Source organism: Leptodactylus fuscus, chromosome 6 (genome assembly GCF_031893055.1).
Source record: "Leptodactylus fuscus isolate aLepFus1 chromosome 6, aLepFus1.hap2, whole genome shotgun sequence".
NCBI lineage: Eukaryota > Metazoa > Chordata > Amphibia > Anura > Leptodactylidae > Leptodactylus > Leptodactylus fuscus.
The window spans coordinates 155,786,066-155,807,798 of NC_134270.1; the positions used below are offsets into that span (position 1 = coordinate 155,786,066).

Here is a 21,733-nt window from a genome sequence, read left to right on the forward strand (position 1 = left end):
CCCGTCTCGGCAGAGCTGAGTATACATGTCTTCCCAATGGAAAGAGGAGGAAGTGGCTGACAGAAACCTCTTGCACCAGGTTATTGCCCGTAAAAACAAGTTTTTTCCCCACCATGATGTAGTCTTTCAGCACTGGAGTCCCCAGTTCGAATCCAGCCATTGAGAACAAGGAGGACATTATATGTTCTCCCCATGTTGGCTTGGTTTTCCTTGCGTGTTGGATTAAGTAGAACCGTGAGGATCCATAATAGGTAATACAGTCTGCCTACAGGTTGTGCTTGGTATTACAGTTGATATCAGACACCAACCATGAACAGGTATGGTGCCATTTCTAGTAGAAAGCGGCCATGTTTTTTTATTCTTGGAAGTCTCGAAAGCTCCTTTTAGGAAGGATCTGCCATTTTCATGCGAGGTTGTTTCTCTTGCCTTCACAGACCATAAAACACATAAAGCATGAATCATAGATGTATAAATGGAATTACGTAGCTGCTTTTTGTTACCACCATACACAAATGCCAGTTTTGACTTGTGTTCTGCACTTACGTGCCGGAAATACCATTCAGTTTCTATGAATTAGGAGACATTTCGGCAGATGGCTGCTACACACCTACAGCCTAACACCTGCTCACATCCTGCTCTTTGTATGCTTTCCTGGTCACCTATTATATCACCCACACACTTTATAGTAACTTGCACGCCAACACCTGCGGCATTAATGGAGTCGCCCGCAGAAGGTCCTTCTGGAGAAAACTCTATAAAACGTGGATAATCTCTCCCTTGTGCTCCTTGATCAGACATCAGTCGATGTGCCCTGTGTATCCTTCCCTTTCCCGCTTCTACCTTGTTCTGGTGCTACGCTCCCACCCCTCCCCCGGCTTCGGAGGTAGAACTGGAATATCCAGTCTGCTCTTGTTTGACAGTACTTAAAACATAAATAAAAGTCTGAATAATTTTTGTATGTGATCTGTAAACACAGTAAAATCTCCCAGGACTGCTCCTCTTATTCTTCACATCAATCCTAAATTCGTATGTCTATTATTTTAATGCAACGATGGTCGAAAGGTTGCGTTTCTCTATGTAGTATTAGCTCCTTTATTCTCTATCGATACCACTTTCACCGCGACATAAGAAAACTTTAATGGTACAATTGTGTCAGCCATTAAAACACAAAACAGATGCGCGATTGAGCATTATGGAGGAAAGTTTGCGGTCCCGCCCTAGGGTGGTAGCACAGGCTGAGCTGTCTATTAGATGTATGCTATCGAATATCATACAATTCAATTAACTGCTTAGGTTCTTTGATCTGACTGGGTTGTTTCTAGAGTAAAAAGTTGGAAAATTACAGTGAAAATCTTTATATCTTCTAAAGGTCGGTCCACGTGGTGAGATTCTTTGAAGTTTCCGTATGTTACGTTCTACCGACCTGCGCTAATGCTGACATTATTACAAAGGCCATTGACATAAGGTGCCCATATACATAGTGGTAAAGTCAACAAACTCTCCAGTTTTTGGTGGGTTAACAGACCATCTTAGGTGTATAGGGGTGTGCTGACAGATGATGTCCAGGGAGTTCAGGATCTGGTTTGTGCGTTTCAATAAGCCCTGTTGGTTACAAAGTGGTAGAAGCAAATAATTGAACAATGGAAACCAATGTACTGGACCTTGGTGGGAAAATCTCATTAATCTGAATAGGGGGCGTTAACGGAAAGGTTTTCTGTAAATATGACACAATGCTAATGTGAATGGAACCTTAAGGGGAGTGTCCAAGAATCAACACTGATCATTTTCAGGCTATTTTGTAGCAGATTTTGTTGCGGTTGTTTGAGCCAAAGTCAGCGGTGGATTGAGCAGAAGGTAGAAGTAGAAGAACTTCCTATATATTTCCCATTACTTTTGTAGCCAATCTTGGCTTTGGCTCAAAAAAGCTGCATTCCCACAACGTGGGGTCTTATCCTCACGGGGGAATTGGAATGGAACAGTGGTCATAGTACGGGCCTGACCAATATACTTGACAATTGCGGTCGTCTCGTAGACTTTAAATGAAGTAGCAGTGCACATGCTTGACTGTTGCTCCATTAAACGGTGGGCATGGGACCCTTGTACAATGTTGGTGTCCATGTAGTCTTAGTGTTGAACTCCGTCACAGAAATTGCCAAAAAATCGACAGAGACAAAAAACCTGCAAGAAGAATCACCAATTGAAGAATCACCAAGAATGACCACTATTTTATTTTATTTTAGCAGATACCCCAACGACGGAAAGTCCAGCGCAGGTGTGAACCTCGCCTTAGTTTGCACTCCTATGTTCAGATAACTGTTTACAGCGCACTTGCTGTTCTATTCTCCATGTAAACTAGATATTGCCCATGTGGTTAGGACTACGTATAGCAATAGGAAGCTTATTACATGTAATTACGATCTATACATTTATGCATATCATAGCTTTAGGAATACAGTCATTTACGTAAGTAGATAACAAGTTCTCCATAAACTTGTTTGTGTTCCCTGTCACACTATAAATGGCACCTGCTGGCTATAAAAGGAAAAACACCAAGGCAAACAATAGTCACAGGGTAGGAGCCGTAGTCGAGCTCTGTCACTTGCAGCGGTAAATGGCAATGAATGTAGATGTGATGCTGATGTGCACTGCAGTTGTAGTCTGTATGGGAGGGGGATTGTATAGGAGCCCATGATGCAGCACCCTGGGCTTTGTTCTCTAATGTTGTGTATTTACTGTACACGCTCACATGGCTTTGTTCCTGTTCTGTCTAATGCAGGTTGTATACTTGTACAGCAGCGCTCTGATCTCTGGTGCTTTATGTATGGGGTGGAGTCTCTTGGCCATGTGCTCTCCTTTGTTCTCGAGTTTGTCTCGCCTCTCAGGTCATGGGCACGGTACATGATAGTGGCATCACACCAACATACAAAACATCAGAACATTATGTAGCAAATAAATCGTTCCGATATGATCGGATATAACAAGTTACTATCCTAGCTACAGTACTTTTCTATACGACTGAAATCACACATGCAATTTTTGGAAGTAGAACCAGAAGAGGATTGAAAAGAGAAGGACTCGCTGTATTGTTCTCTTTTTAGCTGGGTCAAAAACCACTTAAGAACCTGCACGTGTGTTTCCAGCCTGAGGGTAAGGTCAGACATTCAGATTGGCAGGTTTTGAAGCCAAAAGCAGGAGTGGATACAAATAATAATAAAGTAGTATATGTCCTATAGATCTTTTATAGGTTCTTGCCCTTTTTGACCCCCCAAAAAAACCTGAATGTGTGTCCAGAGATTCAGATGTAGCAGAGTTAACCTGAACTTATGCAATGAGTTAACCTGCTGCAGCAAGATATCTTATCACAGAAGACAACACAAACCAATTACTTTTCACTGGTCTTTGTTGTCTTCTGTTATAAGATATGGCGCACCCATTTGCCGGAATTCTGGCACTTGGTAAATATGCCCCCCTTATGCTACATACCTGCAGATATTGGTCACAGTCCCTGTGAGAATCTGGACCACACAGTGTGACACACTGCAGAATTTCCATAATGTGTTATCCGGGGATCCGCCACAAAAATAACCTAAAATCAGTTGCTTTTGCCGTAGCTTTTATCCTTTACATTGCTACTATTGTAGATCGCAGCGGGTTCTCTAAAGGTGAAATTGAGGCGACTCGGTAGGTTATCAAGTTTGCAGCCCGTAACCTGTTGCAATTGCACACCGTGCGGTCTCAGATTATCAATCACTATGGGCGCGACAAGGCTCCACTTAGTAGCTGTCACCTGAAATATCAGGGCAAAGTAACTCCCAAAAAGGCAAAAGCGAGACCCATGGACTGATCCAATTGTTCCAAGGCATTGATTTCTTGACTCTTATTTTGTTTATTACCCCCCGTACTGAAGCCCTGTGTAATAAATGATGGTTCTCGCTGCTACTGATGAGTATTTGGATTTTTTAGTCTTGTATAAACCCGTCGGTACAGTACGCTCTGCCATACTGTAATGATTCAGTGCTTAGATCTAGTGCCATGTTAATGCAGGACCCTGTGAGTAATACCGGATTATTCATTTCCTCTATATAACCACATATTTGCTCTGTTAGTCATTGCATGAAACTATCTTGATGGATATTTGGATGAAATGTATTAGTTTTCTCTCCAAAAATCCTGTAGAATATGCGATATAGTTAGATATAACTAACTCACTCCGAGAAGGGTTAACCTACCGGATCCTACTGTTCTATCTAATGGTCAAGGCCAGGGATAAATGGACTGATCTCTGCACGTCGCATTTCCAGCCTGTGTGTACGGATGGCTAAAAGATGACCGCACGCCTGATGCCGCAGGGGGCATTTTTTTCCTGCCCAGTAATGATCCTCTTACATTATATACACAGTAAGGTAACAGCGGGGATGAATGCTCCAGGAAGAACAGAAATGTAAGGTTTTTTATGTCACAGTTCTGTTAGACACGTCCCCTTTCGGATAGTTTAACCTCTTAATCAATGTACAATCGCGGCTTAGAAAAGGCGTCTAAAAGGGAACCCTGCCTGGAAATTGGCTGGTTGTTGCGGCTCTGGTTTTGGGGGAGTACAGATGGAGAGATATGTTGAGATTATATTCAGTCTACTCTAGACAGTCTATTTGATTCCTGGATGGGCCTGATCTGCCAGAGCGGAGTCACTCTTAGGACAAGTTCACATGGGAGAATTCCTTACCAAATTCTGACTGTAAAAGCTGCAAAGGAAAGCGGAAGTTGAGCTTTGACTTTATGCCAAGGGTTTCGCCCTTAGATGTATTTAAGCTAATCAGTCTGAGCCTTGTGCCCTGGATTCTGTGGCTAAATCATCCATGTAACCCCTGGCAAGATCAAGCAGGATGCTGGGTACTGAAAATAAGATGTATCCATCGCTGAAAAATGGTTTTTCAGTACTGCACCACTTTCTCTTCTTGGGATGGTCACACCTCTTCCATTGGTCACATAATCATGTTGCATCTCAGTCCCATTCAAATAGATGGGACTGAGCTGCAATACCAAGCACAGCCACTGTACAGTGTGTGGTGCTGTGCTTAACAAATAGTGAAGAGGCCACAGAAATCAATATCCTAGTCTTCTAAGCCTAAATGTGACATGGGTATCCAATACTGGGAGGACGCTTGGTGATAACAGCTGGGATCAGAGAAACCTCAAATATCGGCCATTAAAACTATGTGGCGTCTATAGCAGCCATGGCATCTCCTCATTGGCATCCCTACAATGATGCCCCCAGGACTGCCATAGACAGGAATCCCTGGCAGGACCTAATAGGATTCTTGTCAGCCTTGCACTGACAGGCACGATCCAATGTACAACATAAAATAAAAATTTTTATCATCTTTTGCAGAAACAGAATAAAAATCTTCATTAAGTTTTGCGCTTTCCTTTATTGTCCCCCTCCCTGTATTCTGCAAACCTCCAGGTCGTACTAGGATATCTTAAGTATGCCTTTCATTTCGGGAATAGCTTTATACTCAGTTATATACCCATCATTATATGATACCATTGTGATTGCTATTTTTTATGTACGATTCCTACATATAAATGATCTAATCTACATACATAGAGAAGTGTGTGCCTATAAGATGGCAGAGGTGATGTGCTCCATTTATTCCATACACCTACATAGAACAATCCATTATCGAGTGCTGCTTTGGCGAGGACAAGAGCGGAGTCTCACGCTTTACTACCCTTTAATTAAATCTAATGTGTAAGTTGCCGCTCCTGCCCTTAGTGGTTTGTTGTGGAATTTATCTAGGGATTTTTTCACTTACTTGTGTTATGTTGACTTAGCATGGCTCAACTATGTGAGGCGTATGGTGGATCTCAAAGGAAGGGACGCACGCGTAGCGGTGACCTTCAGGTGAATTGTTTTCATGGGGTTTGTATCTTGATACATAAGCCTTATGCAAAATGATCTACTCCTAAGCTTTGATTATGGGGCGGCCATCATGCCTGAGCTTTGATTATGGGGCGACCATATTGCTTGAGCTTTGATTATGGGACGACCATATTGCTTGAGCTTTGATTATGGGGCGACCATATTGCTTGAGCTTTGATTATGGGATGGCCATCTTGCCTGAGCTTAGATGATGGGACGGCCATCTTTCCTGAGCTTTAATTATGCGGCGGCCATCTTTTCTGAGCTTTGATTGTGGGACGACCATCTTGACTGAGCTTTGATTACGTGACGACCATCTTGACTGAGCTTTGATTATGGGACGACCATCTTGCCTGAGCTTTGATTATGGGTGGCCATTTTGCCTGAGCTTTAATTATGGGGCGGCCATCTTGCCTGAGCTTTGATTATGGGACGGCCATCTTGCCTGAGCTTTGATTATGGGACGACCATCTTGCCTGAGCTTTAATTATGGGGCGGCCATCTTGCCTGAGCTTTGATTATGGGGTGGCCATCTTGCCTGAGCTTTAACTATGGGACGACCATCTTGCCTGAGCTTTAATTATGGGGCGGCCATCTTGCCTGAGCTTTGATTATGGGGCGGCCATGGTGCCTGACCTTTGATTATGGGACGGCCGTCTTGCCTGAGCTTTGATTATGAGGCAGCCATCTTGCCTGAGCTTTGATTATGGGGCAGCCATCTTGCCTGAGCTTTGCTTATGGGACGGCCATCTTGCCTGAGCTTTGATTATGGGGCGGCCATCTTGCCTGAGCTTTGATTATGGGGCAGCCATCTTGCCTGAGCTTTGCATATGGGGCGGCCATCTTGCCTGAGCTTTGATTATGGGGCAGCCATCTTTCCTGAGCTTTTTCTGTCAACTGTTAACAGCATTTAGTGATATGCTTTACAGCAGTTTCATTGCCTTTGGCGATGTATACAATACTAGCATGGGTGTCGCATGATGTCCATGATGTTAGTTGATTTGGGGGATGATTTTGGGGGATATATATTCTAAGGATAGGTCATCAATATTGAAACCTTAGAAAAAACTTTTAGGATTTAGTGTTGATGTCTATGTATAATGTGTATCCCACCCACAGACAGGGATAGACGTGGGGATGAAGCCGGTGAAGTGTAGAAGTTATAGACAAGAAGTTGAGTCCAACAACAGATTTGATCAGGGATTTCTTTGTCTTCATTGTTGAAAACTATGGCATCTGGCAGTCTACAAAGACACAGTTCATATATTCAGCTTATTAGATTCTGAAATCGCAGTCTGAGTACAGGAACAATACTGTAGAGTGAGTGTGCCGAGAATAATAATGTCTGTAAAATGTTACCGCAATAGCTGAAGATGAGCTTTTAGAAATGCAAAGAAACAGATGTGAGAGTAAACTCTAGCGAGATATCACTTGTCTGTCTTAGGATGGCAAACTTCTGTTTATGGCGCTGATTTGGGTGACATTGGCATGAACACGTTACATCATTTTTAAACACACCACATGGTCGGTATTCCCTTTAAAGGGAACTCGTCACAATGAAAAAGATGTCTGATCTATGGGCGGAATGTTACAGAGCAGGAGGAGCTGAACAGATTGATATATCACATTATGGGGAAAGATTTAGTAATTATTTGAATTCCTGCTTGCTCTGGGGTTGAGTCCAATGGACTCCTGAATCCTCTGGACTCCTAAGCCCAGAGCAAGCAGGAATTAAAATTAAAAAAATGTGATACTGGATATTTCCCCATAAAACTATATATCAATCTGCTCAGCTCCTCCCGCTCTATACAATGCCGCAGATCAGACATGCTTAATGTTTACTACATAAATAAGAATAAAAGTAAAATATAGAAATATTTGAGTATTAAAGTGGCCAAAGTTTCATGGATTCGGCCATGATCAGCCACACATCCTAACATGCTTTACTAATATTGAGATATTTTCCCATGGAAGTATTTTTCCAAATACCAAACATAACATTTTGATGTCGCTTTTTTATTGTTCTTATTGGGAAGTCATAGTGGTGAGTGACAGCCAAGAATAATTTGTAAGCTGGGCAGATACATTTTCCGAAGCATGAAATAAATTTCCTTAGCTCAGAACCGATCGTCCTGTTACTATAGAGAATCCGATAATCATTCTGACTGCTCATTATTACAGAATCGGCAGAACAGTCGGTGCATGTAATACTCCTCTGTATCCAGCGCTGTCAGACTGCGAGTGCCTGTCTGACACTATGTGACGGCTATGGGGGCGATGTTGCTCGTAGTTTCTCTGACTGGGGAGTTATGGAGCATTGTGGAGCAATTTAGTGGGGAGATTGTTTGAACTGAATATCACAAGTGTTTTTGAGAAATTTGCTATAGGCAAGTACTCATTGTGGTTGGCACGTTCCGCCATCCCCCCTCTTATGCCATGCTATACTGTTACATAGATGATACGTGTCTGATCATGGGGGTACCAACAAAGGGATCTATCTATAGGACCTCCATGATCATATGCATTGAGATCCCGACCTCCCATTCACAATCATAGTGCTGGTAAGCTTGACCATGTAGGGTGGTGGTCAAGCATGTGCACTACTCATCAATTCAGAGTCTATGGGACTTATGAGCACAGCAGAGGAGAGTGCTTGACCATTTCCACCAGCCACCAAGACAAATTCTTGACCATCACACCATTCAAACTTCCTACTGTGGCCATAAAATGGGTAGAAGTGGGGACTCAACACCAGTTGTGGGGCTCTCGGCAGTCAGACCTTTGGATAGATAAAGTGTACCTACTGTACAACCCCTTTAAGTTTCATGTCTATAGTATATGGTCGGTACTATGAACATACAGACATTGGACGCTGCATTTATTTTATGCATTTTATTATTGATTTGGGACTTTTTGGTCTTACCAATGTTTTTCTTCTCTTTTTCAGGTGTTCATTCTCAAATGGTACACGTGAATGACACAGTTTCAGGATATCTTGGCACAGATGTTATACTTCATTGTAGCTTCATCAATCCTGTACCCAATGTAAAGATCACTCAAGTCACATGGCAAAAATCAACCAATGGTTCTAAGCAAAATGTGGCCATTTTCAACCCTAACATGGGCGTTTCTGTCCTCCCTCCGTACAAAGAACGTGTGGTCTTCCAAAATCCCTCAATTCGTGACGGTACCATCCAAATCAGTAATCTAAAGCTAGAAGATGAAGGGTCGTACATCTGCGAATTTGCAACTTTTCCTACGGGGAATCGTGAGAATCAGCTCAACCTGACTGTACTTGGTAAGATTGTACCTTATTACTTACATACATGAATAAGCGTAACTAGAAGACTCTGTGCTGGTTTTGAAGGTGCCCATATATAGTAGAGCAAAGTTGGCCGACCCAGCCAACTATCTTTGGAGTCTCCCGCCGATGATATCAGTGGAATAAAGGAGCGGGCACTTTGAGTTTTACATGCTCCATCCTTCTTGATCTCAAGAGAAATAAGAAGGCCATACACTTTAGATATTTGTGGTCTAAAAATTAGGCTATTTTGGATGACTATCAGTTATATAATAGTGGCAAAGGTTTGTGACCAACCTGGTCTACCAAAAGCACATGAATCATGCTGGATCATCAGCCAATTTGCAGAAACTCATGCTAGGTTCACATTTCCATTGGTGACTCCTTAGAAGACTCCACTGCAGATTCCATCTAAAAATCTAAAACCTGCACAGAAATCTTCTCTCTCCACTAGTTTGAGTATTAAACCAAGGCAGAAACCTGATGGACAACACCCGACGAACTCCAATTTAGTCTATGGGGTCTGCAGGTAACTTTTATGGTGGACAGGCTCTCCATCTTTTGGGTCCGAATGATGGAGAGACGAACGCTAGTTTGAACCTAGGGTCACTGTGCTTTATGTAGTTGGTGGGATCATTCTAATGTGTACGGTGAGCCTTACTTCCAAGTCCCCGTTGACAATACATGTACACTCATCCATATCAAGGGTGTATGTGTATGGGGGATGGACGTAATAGCTGTTTAAGGTCTATGGCCACCTTAGACTAAGGCTTTGCAGCATCTTTGGCTGGGACACACATCACACACTTGCGCTACGTTCACGTCAGTGCTTAGCAGACTACAATGACTCCAAAAATAACACAAATGGAGCCTTAGGGACCCCATTTACTATAGTTGGGTACTTCGGGTGTCCATTTTTTTAACTGAAAAAGTCAAGCTTGCAACAATTTCCAACGATTTCTGAAGTATCTGTGTTGGACAGACACCATGTAGCCTTGTTACTCTGGTACATAGCTAATAAAAGGAAATGTGGTGACATTGCAACTCTCAAGTTTATGCAGTGTGTGTATTGTGTGATAAAATAACATTCAACAGGAGTACCATTAGCTTTTCAGCATGTCTACAATGCCAACTTATAGTGCAGCTGAAGGACATCTCCTCCACACAAGCATAAAGGTCCAACCTTGCGAGCTACGACAAGGTAAACAGGGTCCTGTTTCTATGTGTTTATGCGGTTTCCAATGCGCAGAGCAGATCATACTTAGAGATGTCATAATAGCTATAATACAGGATCTCAACACATTTAATCTCGGTGCAAGATCACAACCACACCCTACAGGCTCCGCATGGAAAATATGGTCTAGAAATAAACAAAGTCATTAAAAGTCATCATTCTGTGAATGTTTACCTCTCTAAGGGGCCTAGAGAACTCCTTAGATGAAGGATGGATGAACTTGTCAATTGTAAGTGGACCAGTCAACCATCTACTGTTCATCGACGTCACATGCCAAGGGAATGAAGGGTCGGGTGGGTCACCATGGCCGATACTTTGTTTTATAAGGAGATAATCCACCACAGGGGTGTCTGGCAGTAGCTCAAAAGGTGTTGAAGTTTTCCCGTATGAATAGGGTAGGTTATAACTTCATGATCGGTAAAGGACAAGTGGTCAGATCCCAGATCCCAACGGATGTCCGATTCTCCCATTCTAATGGATGTGCTCCATTTTTTTTCTCTTTGGGCGCATCAAAGATAGCTGAGCCCTGTAGAGTACTCTTAGGGTAAGTTCACACAGGATTTTTTGGTCAGGATTTTGAGGCTGTATCCGCCTCAAAATCCTGACCAAAAAGATGGCTCCTGGAAAAAAGAAGCCACATGCTCATTCCTTTAGGCGAATTCGCCTTGTGACGTCCGCCTGAAGACACTCCCTCCCGACTAGGCCCATTCATTTGGGCCTAATCCGGAGCGGGACTGGAATCCGGTGCACTGCACCGGCATCAAGTGGCAGCTACCCGTATTTTGGTCCGGAACCTGAGGCCGGACCAAAAAACCCCGTGTGAGCCCGGCCTTACTCCCTCATTCCTCATGAGAACACATGAATGCTTGGACAAGTTGACCAAGCATGTGCATGGATGGGGTGGGTAGAGGTCAGTTTACAACATATGATGTTTTTGGTGAATATGAAAATGGAGGAGGGGTAGAGGAGCCTATGTCATGTAGACTAAGACACCCACATACATAATGGAAATGATGAGATCAATCTAAGATTTAATACCTTACACAAATTTGGGTGGTTCCTGAAGTTTGACTCACCATCTGTACATCCAACTCCTCAAATACAGGTTTTGATATTCTTCCCCGGCAACATTTAGTGTGTTTATAGCCTACCGTAGAATAGGTATTTTTTTTCTCTGAATATTTCATTGCAGTTTTTCCGTCTAGAAAAGGTTACCAAAATATGAGGCCACCAGAGTTTTCTAAATATCCTTTATATGGAGTGTCGATGCAATTGTTGCTTTTGGTTTTTCTGCCCATTCCTTTGGCAGATTTGTTGCAGATCTTCTGTGACTGGTCCATTCATCTTCATGGGGCTTGTAGAAATCTGTGCACAAAAACAAGCTTCAGTCGTGGAAGTTTCTGCAGCTAATCTGCCATGTGTGAACATTACATAGACTTATCATTGGAGCTACCTTCCTGAAAAACCTCATAACATACAATGACCTCCATTATCAGATCTATAAAGAAAATCCACAATCCTGTCCTAAGCCCTAGAAACTACCTTCTCCATTGTAGAACCAGAACTTCTAGTTGGATGTATACACCACCAGTCTCCAGGGTTTAAGGAGGATCAGTCATCTCTCCCGCCATGTTTGTTTTAGTGAATACTTGTATTTCCCATAAAATAACAATTCTGGAGCATCTTTTGTTGTATCTCTGTGTTGTTCCGACCCTCTGTTATCCCTCCTAGACGTTTAGGAATAAGTGGACATCTGGTTGTTACCACTTGATCAATGCTGTCTGCATTAGTCAGCATCTATCTCTGCAAGGACGTACCTTAAGTATGTACCCAGCTATGGGAGCCACCATGATGGGGCTTCCCTTCTGGTGTAGTGGTTATGTGATCCTCTTGGGGTCAGGAACTGCAGGTGCTGCTGGGTCCTAGAGGTTAGGTCTGCAGTAAGTGATAGGGTGCTGTATTCTTCTTGGAACCTGCAATAATGTATCACCCCCAACTGCAGGGAAAATTGGCAAAAAAAAAAACCCACAAAAACAACCACTAACAGAAATCTTTGTGATCTGGTTACACATAGGATAACCAGCAGTACTCAATGTCAAGCAGCAGCTGCAAAAGCAACGAAGAGGGAATATAAAAAGGGATAAAAACTGATCATCTCAATGTAATATTAACCTTCTATAAATCCCTTGATAAAACATACAAGGAATTCATCAAATATGGGATTCAGATTGCAAAGATATAGGAAAGCTGGGGTTTTACAGGATGTTTGGCCTTGTAACCGAATACCAAGCACAGCTCCATACATATCAAGGAGTCTGTGCATGGTATTGAAGCGTAGCCCCATTCTCTCAAATGGGACTGAGCTGCTCCTGTACCATATGTTTTATTTATTTATTTATTATGCTTATATAGCGCCATCATATTCCGCAGCACTTTACAGATATTGTCAGTCGCTGTCCCATATAGGGCTCACAATCTACATCCCCTATCTATATGTCTTTGGTGTGTGGGAGGAAACCGGAGTACCCGGAGGAAACCCACCCAAATATGGGGAGAACATACAAACTCCTTGCAGATGTTGCCCTTTGCAGGATTTGAACCTAGGACTCCAGCACTGCAAGGCTGCAGTGCTAACCACTGAGCCACCATGCTGCCCTCGATGACTAGCATGTCATTAGCACACAAGCACCAAAGTCTCTTCAAAGAGCTGATCGGCAGGGATCTCGTTTGTCACCCCTTACCTCCCCTCCTGTCTCCTATTGACGACCTACCCTAAGGATAAGCTATCAAAATGTAACTTCCGGAAAACCCACTTCATGAATTTTGTCTGGCTGTGGAATAAATATGGGACCTCGGTGATCTCAGCCAATCAGATTGCTGTCCTGAGCGCCATCATTGGGTATTTCTCTGCATTATTAACACTATGCACTGCCCTTTGCTCCTAGATATGGTGAAAAAGGTGGAAAAAACTGATTTTAGCCTTTAATTATTCACAACTGTATTAATGTTTTATGGTTCTTGGGTTCCAAGAATGTGAAAGGAATGAACATTTCATGGATTTATTGACAAGGATTCCTTCAAGTTTGTATTTGTTGTGACCTACAGTATTCTAGAATGCATTGTGGTCTCTTCGGTATATAATACATCTAAACTGTAATTGTTTTATAGCCAAACCCACCAATAAAATGGAAGAAACTTCTAAGCAACTGGTTGCCAATCCAAGATCAAAAGAGAAGGTTGTTGTTGCCACCTGCACGTCAGCCAGCGGAAAACCACCAAGCACCATCACATGGGAGACCAAGTTAAAAGGGGAGGCCGAATATCAGGAAATCAAGAATGACAATGGCACCGTGACCGTCATCAGTCGCTACAGGCTGGTGCCAACCCGAGAGGCTCACCAACAGCCCCTTACCTGTGTCATAAATTACCAAACGGAAAGAGTTACAAGAAACACCACCCTGAGCGTCCAATGTAAGTATACCGAGACCGTGGGGTTATGGCAATGTTAATCTGTTTTGGGATTTGGAAACGCATGATGGATTTGGTGGTTGATCCTGGGTGGATGAGGTCAAGGTCCACGAATAACTAGGGCTTTCCAAGAAATACATATATGGTTATATGAAGATCATGGGATAGGATACAAGGGGTAATGTCTCTTATTAGGGAGAGGTACAGGGACTTATTAGACCATGCATACCATGCTAAGAATTTTGGGTAAGCCAGCCAGTACCCAACTGTGATGAAAGGCAAAAACCTCAAAACAGCTGTCTGTGGATGGGAACCTCTTCCTTGTGGAGGAGTCGTACTGGTTTGGTTATTATTCCCAGGTATTAATCTATATGGAACCACCTTCCAATAGGTGGCGCTAGGAGCAAATTCCTCTTTTACCCCAATGAGGTCTTATTTGTATTCCTTACCCAGGGGTGGGATGTATTAACCAGTAATGGATGGGCCAGTTCTTGAAGTTGATTTGCCGGAAGCAGAAACATTTGTCAAGCCTAAAGATCTGAGAGACCAGGGCCAAATTATGATGGCTGGACAGTTGGGTTTGAGCATCTCCAAGATTTGTGTCTGAATTTTGCGTCTTTTGGGGGATTGTGTGGGTTATTGTAGGATTTGATGGCACATGGGTGTACGCCTAATTTACAATATGTGACTTTGTACAGGTGCACACGTGTCAATTGTAACTTAAAAAACATACCAAAAATTTAGAAGACTGCAAAAAAACTTAAGAACCAGCATGAGACATTTTGCTACATTTGTCACAAAAAAACAGAACAAAAAATAATCTATATCAGAAAAGTAGCCTAAAAATGTCCTCATGATAAATCGGCCTCGTTGATTCCAATAGCATTTTCGTTGTATATGTGGTCATTGTTTATATCAGTGAGGGCCTCTGCTATACAACCCCTACCAAGTTATGGAAGTAAGAATACAGACTGCTGTAAACGGCACCTTATTAGATCTCCACCCACGACCACCTCTGTTCCCCCTTCAGCCCTCCAGGAGGCCCTGTGTGTCCCATATCATGTTGCTGTGCTGACCTGCTGGAGGATGATGGAAGCGGAAGCAGCTGTCAGAACAGGAACAGGGATCAGTATGCAGGGCGTAGAGTATTTGTTGGGCGAACCTCGCAGGATCTGGTGACCAAACATAAAAACCAGTGTTACTCACCTCCCCTGGGCTTAAGCATAGAAACCATTTCAATTCGGGCATGTTTGGTCAGTGAATCTCGCAAGAATGATCTCATGAGGTTTGCCCAACTCTACATGCCGCGACCCTGCTTTTCGATCCCTGTTCCTTCCCCCACTGCTGCCTTGTTGTCTGAAGAGACCCCCAGAGTATAAGGCTGGGTTCACACGATGTATTTTGGCACGTAATGTGGCACGTAGACGGCGCGGGAACTTTTGCGGCCGTATACGCTCCCATTGATTTCAATGGGAGCCGGGACCGTATACGCGGCGCTATTTTACGGCCGCCGCAAAATCACGGCCGCAAAATAGCGCCGCGTATACGATCCACGCTCCCATTGAAATCAATGGGAGCGTATACGGCCCGCAAAAGCTCCCGCACCATCTCCGTGCCACATTACGTGCCAAAATACATTGTGTGAACCCAGCCTAATAGTTTGTGGATGGCGAACCCCCTGGGCCTATGTTTATTATACTCTGTGGTCTGAGCGTCCCAAGAATTATAACAACAGTTCATTGGTGGTAAACCTCAAAAACTTTGGGTTTGGCCAAACCCAAAATTTTTGCAAAGTTCGTACCCTGTACACAAACACCATAAGTGTTTGTATTGTGTGGGGGCCACTATGAGGATACTATACTATGTGAAGGGGACAATATGGGACAGGAAGCTTTTTGTAAATGGAGTATTTACACTTTGTGGGGATCAAGGACAGGGGTACTAGGTGGGTGTGGTGGGGTGCAAGTTAAAAGTTTGCTATAAGACCTATTGTTTTACTTTCCCACCATTTTTACGTGATCATTTTGCTGCCTTTCTTCCAGATGAGCCCCAAGTCACAATTGAAGGTTATGACGGTAATTGGTACGTAAAGCGTCCGGAAGTAAAGTTGACGTGCCGAGCAGATGCTTTTCCACCGGCTTACTCGTACACGTGGCGAACGTAAGTGTGACTCTTACTCTCTGATATATACTGTATATACATCTATGGTAAATTACAATATAAATCTACGCGGGATGTAGATAATGGTTATAGAATAATGACATCAACTGAACTGGAGGATTTCCATAATATTACATCTAATCTTACACTAATCTTCCATTATTGGTTAACTTTGCCTTCCGCGTTTCGTTTACTTAACGATTTAATAAAAGGACGGCTGCATTAAATGATGGGTCTGTCATGTTTGTTGCCAGCCATTGTCCCGACTCTTATCTCCGTACGCATTTCCACTAAGCATTATTGCCTTCAGTCATTGCCAGAGTACAATAGGCTTCTGATTGTAAATAATTTGACTGTTATTAAAATGTCGTCTTCTATACGAGTCTACGGAGAGTGCCGCAGCCAATTATATCTCGCTGTTGTGCCTTCTAGAGAGAGACAGAACAAAGACGGCCGCAGATAAGAAATATCCCAGCAAACAGGGGTTTTGATCAGTTTTACTTTTGAAGAGAGAAAAACTAATCTGCAGCGTTTTTTACATCTAGCTTTTGGGCTGTAAACGCTTAATGTTTTATAATTATCTTCTAATTAATTCAATTCTGCAATATCGTTTATGAAAATGTAAATTTTACACAAAAATTAATGAAGACTGGAGCAATAATGGCAGTGGGTGTAGCCACAGGGGGTGCAGACATAATGAGGCTGTGGTACAAGTACTAGCCTGCAGGCCCGCAACTCTGGCGGCACCTTGTCTATCCTAAAAACAGTAGGGAATCCCAAATATATCTTCCATAAGGGGAATGTTGGGGCACCTCCATATTCATTACATGTCGAAAGAAGATAACCCTAATATCTTTGATCACCTTAAAGGGAACTTGTCAAGGTTATGTGGGGCACTACCTAGGGTCCCAAATAGCTCTACCCTAACTGTCCCTGTCCGTATGTATGAACCTTTATACTTATCTAGAGATGAGTCTCGTTGGATTCATCTCTGGTACTCTCGACTTTGATCCATCTCCTGGGCCCTTGTTCAATATATGGAATGGGGCCCCCAACTTAACACGTGCTGTCTATAATACTGGTCGCCATATGCTGTACACAAGCCTTTGGGCCCCCGGAGTCTCAAGGATGCCCCTGGTTCCTCCTCTCTGATGTTGGGGAAGTACACCTTGGTTTCACTGCGCATGCGCCTGAGGATTGGCGCATGTGCATTGAAGTCAAGCTACTCCAGCCTTGGTGAAGAGCCACTCAGGCGCTGAGAGTTCAGGTACCGAGTAAGTTTTGTTCGTTCTTCTGTTCCTTGTGAAGTTAAAAGGATCCTACCATTGGATTCCCTTTTTTCTAACTAACACATAGGAATAGCCTCAAGAAAGGCTATTGTTCTCCTACCTTTAGATGTCTTCTCTGGGCTGCCGTTAGGTAAATATTTCATATTCCGTCTTTATGCAAATGAGTTCTCTTGCAGCACTGGGGGCGGGACTCAGCACTCAAACAGCAAACAGCACTTGGGGCATCCTCAATGCTGCAAGAGAACTCTCCAGCACCGCCTCTATCTTCTTCCGGAACCGGCCTCTACTCGTCATCTTCCGGCCTGGCTTTCAATCTTCTACGCATGCGCAATCGTCTCTGTCAGCGGGCAGAGCTGACTGCACCTGCGCACGGCCATTTTTGTGGCCGCTTACGCGAGCTCTTGTAGTAAGCGGCCACAAAAAATTGGCTGCGTGCAGGTGCAGTCGGCAGGAAGAAGACACGCAGAGGCCAATTCCTAAAGAAGATGGAGGCGTCGCTGGAGAGTTCTCTCGTAGCATTGGGGACGCCCCCAGTGCTGTTTGAGCACTGGGGCCCGCCCCCAGTGCTCTGAAAGAACTCATTTGCATAAAGACGGAAAACGGAATATCTACCGAACGGTGGCACAGAGAAGACATCTAACGGTAGGAGAAGAATAGACTTTCTTAAGGCCATTCCTACATGTTAGTTAGAAAAAAAGGGATTCTAATGATAGGAAATGAAATTAGTGGAACTTAGCTTTTTTTCTTTAAAGGGGTTTTCTAGGATTTTACTATTGTATCGGGTTGCAGTAAATAGGCACAGCCACACCACAATGTATGGCGCTATGCACCTGGAAAATTCACTGTGTAGTTGGGTCATATGCGCTCCGGTCAGGTAGCCAATAGTTTGATCCTCACAAATCTACTATTAAAAGACCATATGTGTTTTTAGTACAGCACATGAAGTCATACAGAATGCATAAACCCAATATGAGTGAGCCCAGGCAGCCGTGCAGTCCCTGCCAAAAGTTGTATCTGCAACAGATTTCCATGCCGTAATATCATGGTGTGACAATGACACTGTAACAGAAGCCGGTGTAAGATCGTATTGGTCACTCTAGTTTAACACTGATTTACATAACTAATTAGGATTGGCCTACACCGGAGCTGTGGATAAGTAGCTTTCTCAGGAAGTGATGGGGCCATGGACATACCGTACCCAGAGCTGAAATGGTCACGAAGGTTACAGCAAAATGACATAATAGTGCATAAATGGATTGTACAGGGGACTGTAAGAAGTCATATATCTTATCAGAGAGAAATGCCAATTTCTGTTCTTATGAGGCTGTTATTCTACAGCCCCCCCAGCTAAACTGACTTTCACTCTGAACATTCTGCTATATCCAACTTGAGATGTATGATAGGTCACATGACTCAGTTTACACATGTCTTTTGAAACCTATGGAGAGCAGTGGAGAGAAGTGAGTGGGAAGTGCAGGAGATAGCGTAGGACAGACAAGCTTCAGCTGATGCTGGAGCTAAACAGAAGCTTTTTATGACAGCCAAAGATCAATAATAAAGCATGTACTGGGGAAAAGAGCTAAAAACTGCATACTATGCGTCAGTATTATATTATATTTGTCCTCTGTGACCCTGGGACTGTTGAGCAAGAAAGACTGTTATAGAGCAGATTCTTCTCTACCTACTGTGTGCAGTGTATGGCAGCTAGTCTCCACCAGCTCAGATAGGGTGCAAGCTCTCTGCTCTTGCAATTGAAAGCTACAGACAGAACCTGCCGAGGAAACCTTTATGTCTATTTTACATTTTTCACAGTTATTAAGATCTATGCTTGCTGTCAGTGAATAGGAATAGTTGTAGCACATTACAGATGGGGCAGATACACTGTGCCTTGATATAAATACAATGACTTCCATTCACTGACAGCATAGAAATAAAACCTAATGTATATTAGAAAGCTGAAGTAATGTAATGAACGTACAACACACTGTGTACCTTCGGTTTTAATATCTGCATTGCACATGATGTATGTGCACCTGGCAGACGCGGCAGGGGAGCAGCTGGTCCTGCGTCCTATTCCTAGGCTCTCTAATACATAGAACACTGTAAGCAAACCAAAGAAATGCTTTCTCGCATAGTACAGTTGTCTAGGACACATCACTGCTAGCTGCAGAGGCTCCGGGCAGAATATTTAGGGTAAATTCATACTTTCTAGAAATGCTGCCACATTTGCACTGGAAAAATCAGCAATAAAATTGGCCTGTCGTGTGGATTTAGAAAGGGCCCATATTTGTTGAGGATTTTCCCCAGATCTGTAGCCCCTTCCGGCTGAGGCCCCACATTGCGGAAACGCAGCTTTTTTGTTGCAGTTTTGTTTTTGTCCAAGAATGGCTACAAAAGGAATGGGAAATATAAAGGAAGCTCTTATACTTCTACCTTCTGCTCAATCCACTCCTGGCTTTGGCTCAAAAAACCACAAGAAAAACTGCAACAAAAAAAAGATGCGTTTCCGCAATGTGGGGTCTCAGCCTTAGGTAGTGGATTACCCAAGGATCAGTAGCAGAATCCACAAGTGAGAATAATTGTATAAAATTTTTAAAAAAACATATAATCCTCTCCTTACCAGTCCCCTGACGCTCCCTGGAACATGTCCCTGGTTCCCGACCATTGATTATCTATTTTGTCCCCTGGGACGTGTCCCTTGTTCCTCACCATTGATTACCTATCATGTCCCCACACTTATGGATGTCAGTTATATGCAGCAAAACTGCTGTAGCAATACACCGCTTACTATGTTGCTCCAGGATTACGATGACAGATCAGGGGTGTAACTAAAAGCTCATGGGCCCTGGTGCAAAAGGTCTACTTGGGCCTCTCTGTGCAACTTCTCTTTAACAGTTAGTCGTGCCCTATCCATACATTTTAGCAGCATTTACATTTATCTTTCCATCTCTATCTAAGCTAAGATCACCATGAAGACTTGTTCACAACATGTACGTGTACACAAGCTTCCCATCACTCCCATCCCCTCTCTGTGCCCCCCACATAACAACCATGTCCCCTTTTGCGCCACAGCCTCCCCCACAGAATATCTCCTTCTATGCATGCTGCTGACAGATTGCTATTTTGGCCATTAAAGGGTGACTTTTCTCCTTTCTGACAGTGGCAGGCTGTGTATCATAAATCTTCTCACTCTAGACCAGCAGAGAGCAATGTGCTGTCAATGTACAATGTACTGACAATGTCAGCCATCAATGGAAACAGAAAGTAGGTGAAAGATGTTTATCAGCTGTAGTGTGATGATGGTGACCCGTGGGCCCCCCGACTTCTGGGCCCGGCAGCAGCTGTGACCCCTGCTATAGCCATTAGAGACGTAACAGGGTGGAAACACAATGCTGCCAGCATCGCTACCAAGCTGTGTCTGATGAACTGACAACCTGCAGTGGCCAATGGCTACATACTGTTGTGAGTAGACAGGGGTATGCTCCCCTCCAAACCTGAGTACGTATTGCACTAGTTCCCATCTTCCCATTTTACGTTACACCGCACCAAGTTGACACGATGCTTCGACCATCTTTATCAATTCTCACCCATAGAGACCAGTAACAAATGATCTTCGGGCACCCACATCAATGACTCCTAATACCAGCGCCCAGAATCTGCACCGTCTGCTGCATTCATGATCCATTCCACTTACACTGTCACGAATACTGAAGCCGTTCAAGTCACATAGACTTGACAAGTGTCACCCCGGCTCAGTTTTCAGTCTTTAGCGGTTGATATATTGAGGGCGAATGGAAAACATTTTTGACAATACATAATGTTGAGTCCAAGCAATCTGGACAGTGGAGGAATCTGCCAGGAGTCACTACATGACCGAACATCTGCCGTAATTAAGAGCAATGAACATCATGTCTATGTGACGTGTCGGAGGGTAATGAGACGCCGCTCATTATACCTGAAGGCTACCAGGGATTTCATTCCCCTCCACCTGCCATGTTTACTAGGGGAATTAATGCTAATTATACAGGGCGTAAATCCCATAATAACATTATATCAAGGAATGCCCTGTAATTCTATCCCCTAATAGAATATATCTCCACTTTAAGGAGAACCTCTTACCTCTCCTGACATGTCTGTTTGGTAAATAATTGTATTCTCCATGAAGGAAACGTCCTAGAGAATCGTTTCTTAGGTCTCCACGTTGTGTTGTTCCTCCTACAAATTTGGAGGGTGAAAGTTGGTGAAGAGGTCCATGCACACTGTGACACTGGGATCAGGAGGACGGAGGACTATAAGTCCCCCTAAGGCCTCCTTGTTAGAGATGAGTGAACAGTAAAATGTTTGAGATTCGATATTCGTTT

General features: G+C 43.4%; 1 protein-coding gene across 4 annotated transcripts in view; it reads left to right on the plus strand.

Moving 5' to 3' along the window:
* The window catches only part of NECTIN1 (nectin cell adhesion molecule 1), a 183,493-nt gene that overhangs the window by 52,751 nt on the left and 109,009 nt on the right, over window positions 1-21,733 (plus strand). For all 4 annotated transcript variants that reach the window (XM_075277722.1, XM_075277724.1, XM_075277725.1 and 1 more), the window contains exons 2-4: window positions 8,868-9,218; window positions 13,624-13,926; window positions 15,966-16,083. In XM_075277722.1, the coding sequence (XP_075133823.1) occupies window positions 8,868-9,218; window positions 13,624-13,926; window positions 15,966-16,083 (772 nt within the window). The remainder of the gene's footprint in view (window positions 1-8,867; window positions 9,219-13,623; window positions 13,927-15,965; window positions 16,084-21,733) is intronic.